Raw genomic sequence first — 9,763 nt, forward strand, 5'->3', positions numbered from 1 at the left:
AAATATTTTATTTAAATATTGAATTCTAGATTTTTCATTTTGTGTTATTATATATATGTTCTGATATATTTAATTAGTTTTAAAAATTCCTAATAATTATCTTTTCAACTAAACCTTTTGTCCTATGTTTTTCTGTTCTTTGTGTCCTAGGACTGATTTTATTTTACTAAGTCCCATAGTAAAGAATATGTATTATGTGCACTTTCTATAAAAATAATTCTGGATATTTCTCCTAACCATTTTTCCAGTACATAATCCCCTCTTCCTCTTTCAATTATTGTATGAATATTTCTTGAATTCTCAATACCAATTATTTTAGATATTAATATATACCTCTTTTATGAAATAATGTTCTAATTGTTTTTACAGACTGTGCTAAATACATGTAGATCTTCTTGAATCTCTTTCTATTTCTGTTATTTTCATGGTTTTTTGTCATTTGAAACTCCTTTGGTATGCTTGTGACTTTTTTACTGTATAACCAAAACTATACAAGTGTTAAAGGCTCTGGACGATGACTTATTCCCACAAACAGGATTTGATTTACTGTGGCACACAGGTATAGGCAGACATCCTTGACCAAAACAATAAATAAGATTATTCAATCTGTTTTCCTTTATTGTAAACATTACCATCATTGCCTTAGTCACTTCTTTTAGAGCAATTAAAATGAGAAAAAAAAAGATTCTATTTTACTTTCCCTTATTCTAGTTTTCAAGCTCTTCATTTCATAGAGAAAATTTAATTTTTTCATTTAAAATACTACAGGCCCAGAGTGCGAAATCGTGTGTGGTAGCCCGCCGCTGCTTGCAGGCTTGCTCACCGGCCCAGCGCTGCTCATTGCGTTCACCACCCCGCCCACCCACCGGCCATGCTCGCAGCTCTGTCCACCTGCCCACTGCCCCGCTGCACTCCTAGCCCCACCTACTTGCCCTCCCGTGGCTGCTCGCTATGCTGCTGTCCCGCCTGCAACCGCTTGCCTTGCTGCTAATGAAGCCTGTGGTGTGCAGGGCAGGGACTGCGAAGTGCTCAATGCACCTCACGGTGACCGGTCATTTGGTCTTCCTGCTTGTCACAGACTCTGGCCTTTAATATATTTAAATTTTGTTTCTGTCAGGAGGAAATCCTTTAACCTTTCTTGTGAGGTAGGTTTGTTGACAATGCATTCCCTTGGTTTTCATCTATCTGAGTTTTTACTTCTCTTTCATCTTTGAATGTAGAATTCTAGGTTGTGACTACATATCTTTTTTTGCTTGTATTGCTTCTGATGAGAAGTCAGGACTAATTGTTATTCATATTTATATGTAGTAAATATGTTTGTCCCCTTGCATGCCTTCAAGATTTTCTTTTTGCCTTGTTATTTTTTTCAGCTTTAAATAGTTGTGCCTAGTTGTTTTCCTCTTCTTATGTTCTCTGAGTTTCTTCAACTTATGTTTTGCCATTTCTCAATACTTTCAGAAGATTTTCAGCCATTTACACCGTACACATACACATATATATACACACACTACTGGAATTAGATGTGATCCATCATTAGAGAAAGTGAGTGAATTACAAAGATAATAAAGAGAAGAGCATTAGGGATTCTAATATTTGGGAATCAAACACAGGAGGAATCAGCAAAAAAGAAAGAGATGGAGATGATAGAGATAGATTAGAGATAGAGATAGAGATAGAGATAGAGATAGAGATAGAGATAGAGATAGAGATAAAGAAAAACCTCCAGCCCAAGCTAGTATGGCTCAGTGGACAGAGCTTTGGCCCATGGACTGAAGGGTCCTGGGTTTGATTCTGGACAATGGCCCATATCTGGGTTGCAAGTGGATCCCCAGCCCTGGTAGGGGTGCATTTGGAGGGAGGCAACCAATATATGTGTCTCTTTCACATTGATGTTTCTCTCTCCCTGCCTCCCCCCACCTCTTCCACTCTTTCTAAGAAATCAATGGAAAAATAACCTCGGGTGAGGATTAACAAAACAAACAAACAAAAATATCTTCCATATAATCACAGAAAATCACACAATAATATCTCATTTAATCGAAAAAATAAATTGTTTTAACTATGAAGGCAGTGATCAATTGTTCTAAGTAATGCTGATATTCATTACTATGACACTAAAAAGATGACTAATCTTGAAAGGCACTGTTTAAAAGAGGTTACTGAATTGGTGATTTATAAACAAGTAAAAGATGGCTGAGAAGAGACTGTGAAGTGAAAGGTGATGAAGGCAATAACAGCTAAATGTAGGGAAGGATGATACTTTTCAAATTCAGATTAAAAAACAAGCAAGAAAATATATTTATTAGGAATGGAATATTTCAAGTATTTTGACCACAATGGAAAAGGTACTACAATGTTTAGTAAATAATATGCATAATGAAAAATTCTAGTAAATTAAATAAGAATAAAGGACATGCATAACTAAAAATTTCAAATTAGTACTGACTAACTTAAAATTAGAGATTTCTTTAGACAATCTGACTATAGTGCTTATGCCACATTGGGAAAAAAGAGAGCCCTAAGATGATAAATATATTCTAAAACATAGAAACTTATATTTGAGATATTCAGAAATAAACCACATTTCTGTCTAGAACTTACATTTATGGGAGAATTATCTGTATGTTTTGTAGACTCTAAGCACATGCCAAGATGATTTCACCTTAAAAAGTATTGGTGATCCTTATTAACAGTCACAAACATCCTCTTAGGTAAATAACTAATAGAGGGCAGACATTTAAATATCTACTAAGTAAGCATTTCAGAATAGCTCAGTGATGAATTAGTGGTTTACTTTAGATGTGATAAGTGAACTCATCCTGATTGAGATATAACAGAATCAAAATTAATCAGAATAGCAAGAGAAACTCAGGTTTTATTTTTTAGTTTGGCTCAAAATTATACATACACATTTTTCTCATTTCCTTGCTCTTAAAATTTCTAAACATTTGATAATGTTTTAGAATTATTCAATCGACTTTGTCAAAATGGATATAAATATAAAATTATGATGAAAAAATATAATAAATTGTTTAATTAACCATGTTCCCTGAAATCATATTCATGACCTAAATAAATATTAAGATCCTGTTCATTCTACAAATGCTACATAAATTTATATAATTGTCTAGTCAGTTATATACTATTAAAGGCCCAGTGCACAAAAATTTGTGCACTGGCGGGGGGGAGGGGGGAGGGGGTGTGTCACACAGCCCGACTTGTGCCCTCTCACAGTCTGGGACCCCTCGGGAGTTAACAACCTGCTGGCTTAGGCCTGCTCCCTGGTGGCAGAGGGCAGGCCCAATCCCTAGGTGCAGCCCCTGGTAGGGTTCAGAGCAGGGCCGATTGGGAAGTTGGGGCACCGCCCCCTGTCATGCACAGAGCATAGCAGATCGGGAAATTGCAATGCCACCCCTAGTCACGCTCAGGGTACAGCCGATTGGAGGGTTGGGGCACCACTCCCTGTTACACTCAAGGCAGGGTCAATGGGGAGGTTGCGGTGCCAACCCCTGTCATTCACAGAGCAGGGCCGATCAGGGGGTTGTGGCACCACCCCTGTCACATACAGAGCCGGCCGATCAGGCAATTGGGGAGCTCCTCCCTGTTACGCACAGAGCAGGGCCCATCAGGGGGGTTGGGGCTCTGTACCCTGTCACACACAGAGCAGGGCCGGTCAGGGGGCTGGGGAGCTCCCCCTTGTTACACACAGAGCAGGGCTGATCAGCAGGTTGGGAGCTCCCCCTTGTTACACACAGAGCAGGGCCGATCAGGGGGTTGGGGAGCTCCACCATGTCACACAGAGAGTAGGGCCGATAGGGGAGTTGGGGCACCGTCCCCAGTCACACACAGAGAAGGGTGGATCAGGGGGTTGGGGCGCCACCCCCTGTCACCCACAGAGCAGGGCCAATCAGGGGGTTGGGGCACTCCCCCCTGTCACACTCATGGCAGGGCCAATGGGGAGGTTGCGGCTCCACCCCATCACACACAGAGCAGGGCCCATGGGGGTTTAGGGTGCTGCACCCTGTCACACACAGAGCAGGGCTGATCAGGGGGTTGGGGAGCTCCCCCCTATCAGGCACAGAGCAGGGCTCATCAGGGGGTTGGGGCGCCTTCCCTTGTCACGAACAGAGCAGGGCGGATAGGGAGGTTGTGGCCCACCCTCTGTCACACACAGAGCAGCAGGGCCATCAGGGGGTTTGGGGGCTGCCCCCTGTCACGTTGCTCCAGGGGCCAAGAGGACTCGCGGCTCCCCTGATCCCAGTGCTGGGAGGCCTCTCAGCTCTGCTTGACACAGGTGGCATCCCCCAAGGGGTCCCAGACTGCAAGAGGGCACAGGCCTGGCTGAGGGACTTCCGTGAGTGCACAAATTTTTGTGTACCAGGCCTCTCTTATTTTAAATAAGCAAACATTTTCAAAGATGATCATCAACACTATTGCAAATCTGTTACAGTTTCCTTTTCATTATTTTAAATAGAATGTGCACCAATAAATCAGTAGTATTACTGAAAATATAAATGAATATTAGTTTTAAATAGGTTACCAATGATCACAAAGAAAGTATAGCAGTAAACTTTGCATTGCATGCAACATTAAATATAATTCAAATTAAATTATATTTCGTAGTCTTGACTAATTAGAATTAAAAGACAGATTAAAAATGTAGCTCAATTTCTTTTACAGATCCAGAGGAAAAGAAAATTAGGTCAGAAAAAATATCTCTATTGAAGAAAATAAAGAAAATTAACGTATAACTACGATTTCTGTGAAAATAAAGCTTCAAAGACATAAAGGTAAACATCGTAGAAAAGAAAGGGAAAAAAGGAGAAACTATGCCCTGGAAGATACTATTAGATATACTGTTATTATTAAGGGCCCCATTGTTAATTTATTTTACATAGACAGTGCAATAGGACATTCATTTCTTTGTGAAAAAAATAACCCTGTGGATCATAAAAATGAAGGCTTTTTTCACCTGTTGGTTCCGTAAAGTGTAGATGAAAGGGTTCAAAAGGGGCGCAACTGAAGTATTGAGCACAGAAATTCCCTTGGAAAAAGATACCGTTTGTTTGACTGATGGATTAACATATATGAAAATACAGCTGCCATAAGAAAGGGTTATCACAATCATGTGAGAAGAACATGTTGAAAACGCTTTTTTCCTCTGACTAATTGAAGGGAATTTTAAAATGGTCAAGGCAATATAGGTGTATGATATTATTACCATTATCAATGTGATTAAAAGTGTCACCAAAGCAGAGATGAATCCCATCAGCTCAAGAGTCTGTGTGTCTGTGCAGGAGATCTGCATAAGAGGAGTAGTGTCACAGTAGAAATGCTCAATAATATTGGAGGCACAGAAGTCAAGGTCCATGCCCAAGATGACTGGTGGAAAGATGACAAAAAAACCAGCCAGCCAACAACTTAGGACAAGCTGTGTGCAGATTTTATGGTTCATGATGACTGTGTAATGCAGGGGCTTACAGATGGCAACATAGCGGTCATAGGACATAGCAGCCAGCAAATAAAATTCAGATGCTCCAAAAAGGAAGGCAAAAAACACCTGAGTGACACAACAATTATAGGAAATGGTTTTGTCCCCTGTTGCCATAGTAAGCAAAAATTTAGGAATGCATGTACTGGTATAGGAAATTTCCAAAAAGGAAAAGTTCCGAAGGAAAAAATACATGGGGGTCTTGAGGTGAATATCCACCAGGGTGAGTGTGATGATGATCAGGTTGCCAGTGATGCTTAGAATGTAAATGAGAAGCAGGAAGATGAATAACACCACTTTCCATTGTGGGTCATCAGTCAAACCTGCTAGGATAAACACTGTCACTCTTGTATGATTTCCCATTACTATATTTGCTATATCTGAATAGAAAAAAAGAAGAAAATGATGATCCCAATGGAAAAGATAACCATGATAATTAATGTTGAAAGTAAAATTAGCAAAGTGATGTTTCAGATAGAAAAATACGTTGCTTTTTTATGTTTTAAAAAAATTTTTTGGTAGAAAAAAGTAGTTAAAACTGTAGTTAAAAATTGTACTAGAGAATAAGCTATATAGCAATAGTAATTGTTGATTGTTTTTATCTGGGTAAATTAGAGGGATTAGAGAGATTTTTGAAGCATAAGATAATGTGGTGTGTTTTTTCCCCCTCTTGTTAGTATTCAAGAGTTGGGGTGGCATGCCATTTCCTGTCTGAATAAAGAAGTTTTCATCCTAGAACCAAAATGATGTCACTACAAGCTCATAATTTGCCCCCCCCCCCACACACACATACACACACATACATGTAACACAAACCTAGCCATCATCTATAAACAGGGCTAGTATATATTTACTATTTTACTCAGTTAAGCAAATTCAATATCCTGATTCTTGTCTCATTTATTTTCATGGTTAATGAGATCCAATTCCAGGTAAGTGATTAGGAGGTATTGGGGGGAAATATTCTGTTCTCAAGAGTATTTCCATCCCCTCGATCTCTGTTGCAACGAGAGCACTTACCAATTTGTACCCTGAAGCAAAATCAGCAAGTACAGTCTGGTAATGTCAGTCTGTGCAAGTAAAAACTGCAGTTTGGTGAGAATAAGGAGTATAAAAGCTGAGAGACACAGCCCAAGCTGGGTGGGTCAGTTGGTTAGAGTGTTATCTTAATACACCAAGGTTGAGGGTTCAGTCCCAGTCAGGGCACATAGAAGAATCAACCAAGGAATGCATAAATATGTGGAACAACAAATCATTGTTTTTTCCCCTCAAAACAATTTTTAAAATTTTCATTAAAAAAAGAAACAGAGAGAAGTATACAAATATGGATTCATGAAATCATATGAGATGAAAGGAGTAAAGAGAAAGAAAAGGACAAAGATAAAGCTTTATGGAAGCCTAGAATGGTAAGAAGGGTTTTTGAGAGCTAGGATAGTGAATTTGAGAGGAAAAGTAAAAAGAAGATTGAAAATATGTAAATTAGTAAGAAGAAATTGTAAAGAGGAACTAGTTACCAATGCAACTTCTCTCCATCTGCTTGCCTTTCTTATACTTACCTTTTGGTTCTCCGTCTAAAATACAGACTGAAACATAAACAGTTTTGAGATCATCATAGCCTAAAAGAGAAGAGAATTATTTGGAAAATTTCAAACACATAATAAACCACAGAATAGTGTGACACAAATTTTAAAATGTGTATATTTTCTTATCATAAGAATATTCAAATGTTTGGCAAACACACAGTTACAGAAATATCTATAGATAGCTGGTCTCAACATGAGGCATCTATTAAGTGAGACAGACTGTTCAGGTTTGCACAGCTAGTAAGTTCGACAGCAGCATTAAGATTTCCAAAGTTGTCTCCTTAAAAGTACAGCATTTTGTATCACATACTATGGGCCAGAGAATAGCTTATTTCTTTAAAATAAAAAAGTTTAACAATATCTCTTAGGAAAATTTCTTTCCTCAGTATCCTCATCCTCTAACACATAAAATGATTAACGTCTAATGATAAAATAATGTTTTCTGTTAGAGAATATAAAAATTATTATTTCTAGCTTATTTAAAACGTGTTATCATTAAAAAGGCATGTATAGGAATAAAAATAAACTTTTAAGGATAAATAAACATTGGTTCCAATAATATCTAGGTGAGTTCACAGGAGGACAGTTAGATTTAGTTAGGTCTTAGAATATAAAAAAATGAGAGAAGGTATTCATTCATTAGAGAGGAAACAGCCTGAACAGTGTAAAGTGAAGAGTACATGCATGACTTCATTAAAGGGAATTACTAGAGTTTTATTATCAAAATCATGTGTGTTTAATATATAGACATTTATGAGTGAACACAAAGTATTCTTTCTCCCTGGACATTTCTTTCACATTCAGATAATTGTGAAGCTGCCTGTTATAAAATGTTTCTCATTTACACAACTTACCATAATGGCAACACTGTGGGAAAGTTATATGTAAATCACCCAAATAAGAATTTTATCACGTCAAATCAATTCTTTGTCCAACTTCAACAATTGTGCTCACCAACTATCTCCCAACACACACTGCAACATAAACAACAACAATGTTTACAAATTGAAACCATTAGAAGTCAGGCCTATTAATGCAGATATATTTCTTTGTATTAGATACTGTCAATATTAGATAGATTTCAAAAGGAAAAAGGATTTCAATAGTAAACGTTCATTATATTTCATTTGTCTTCTTCATCATTTTTCCTATGTTAAAATTTAAAAGGTTGGTGAAATAAAGTTAAAGGTGAAAATAGAACAAATGTGAGATAAAATATATCTAACAGGAAACATTGTCGTTACTTTTGAGAAATATTGTTTTCATCTTTTTGAGTCTACCCAGAACACTTAAAAATTCAAACAACTTTAAAAATAAGATAGACCCACAGATTTATTCGGACAAAAAAGTCTCTGTTTCAATACTTACATCTCTTATCATCAGCTGAACAGAACACACCAATGTTTCATTTTTTAAATAGATTTCACTCTATTTTACAACCTATGATTTTTTTTAGCCCCTACTTTGGAAAGAGTTTGATTAACTATTTTATTACAAATTTTTAGGTAGTGAATTAAATTTCCCTATTATGTGTTGAATATTCTAAGTATTACTGATTAATCAACACTTGATCCCGTATAGTATTTATGCTTTCTGTACTCTAAAGGAAAATTATCTAGATTACAAAGAATTCTCTTGTGGATATGAGATTCTTGAATACCATTTCCCAAAGCAAACCAATTTATATGTTGTTATAGAAGTGTTTTCCCCTGGCACTAAATTACTTTTAAAGTATAAATATATATTTAAAAAAATTAGTTTTTACTATGTCTCCAGATAATTTGGTATACATTTCCCTAATATATGTGTGACCTACCACACATTTGTGTCTTGAAATCCCCGCTAAAGATCTGAAAGAAAAAGTAAAGTTTATGTTAGTTAGTAATAAAATGTGGGAATATGAGATGGAGAGTTTAGCCTGGCAGAAAATATTGTACCTCAAGTTAAGTGCACCATCCTTTATAATAGAAGGGTAATATGTAAATTGACCCTAACAGCAGAACGACCAGAACGACCGCTCGACCAGTCACTATGAGGCACACTGACCACCTCTCGGTCCCTTTCCCAGAACTGCAGGCTCTGATCATCCAATGGTGAACAGGGAACTGGGGGTGGGTGGCGGGTTACGTGGGTGGTGCCAAGCCAAGGCCCTCACTCCACAAGTTATCCCACACATACAGAGGGCAACCAGGGATGGGGGCGGGGCTGGTGAGTGGGCAGAACAGCCAACCCCTCCATTCCTCCCCTGGCTGGCAGGCTCAGATCACCCAATGGCCAATGGGGAACTGGGGGAGGCGCAGGGCAGGACTGCTGTGGGCAGCAGGGGAAGATGGCCCTGATCACAGGCCAGGTCTAGGGATCGTACCAGTGCATGAATTTCGTGCACTGAGCCTCTAGTTATTATTATTTTTTTGCCTCTAGTTATTTTATAATTCTCTAGATATACTTCAAAGAATGCCCTTGGTTTGCAAGGCCAAGTCTCCATCCTAAGCTCATCAGGATTGGATGTGAAGATAAGGCAAGGACCTTTAGAAGCCACTGGCAGCCAGGAGCTCATCAGGCTCACATCAGATGGGGAAGAAACATACAACAGATGCCCCTTCATTACAGAATTATAGAACACTCAATTCAACTTAGGTCTTAGATGAGATGACTGGGATGACTGAGGCTGTAGCTGGGACTCAAAACG

The 9,763-nt window shown here is 38.2% G+C and overlaps 1 protein-coding gene across 1 annotated transcript; it reads right to left on the reverse strand.

Annotated features, from left to right (window-relative positions):
• Positions 1–4,915: 4,915 nt before the first annotated feature.
• LOC308513078 (olfactory receptor 6C75-like) lies at positions 4,916–5,854 on the reverse strand (the record flags this gene model as incomplete). Its single annotated transcript, XM_081082875.1, has 1 exon — positions 4,916–5,854. One exon carries the CDS (start codon positions 5,852–5,854, stop codon positions 4,916–4,918), a length of 939 nt encoding a protein of 312 aa, XP_080939001.1.
• Between the last annotated feature and the right edge of the window lie 3,909 nt (positions 5,855–9,763).

The sequence above is a fragment of the Myotis nattereri genome (genome assembly GCF_964212035.1).
Source record: "Myotis nattereri genome assembly, chromosome: 2".
NCBI classification, from domain to species: Eukaryota; Metazoa; Chordata; class Mammalia; order Chiroptera; family Vespertilionidae; genus Myotis; species Myotis nattereri.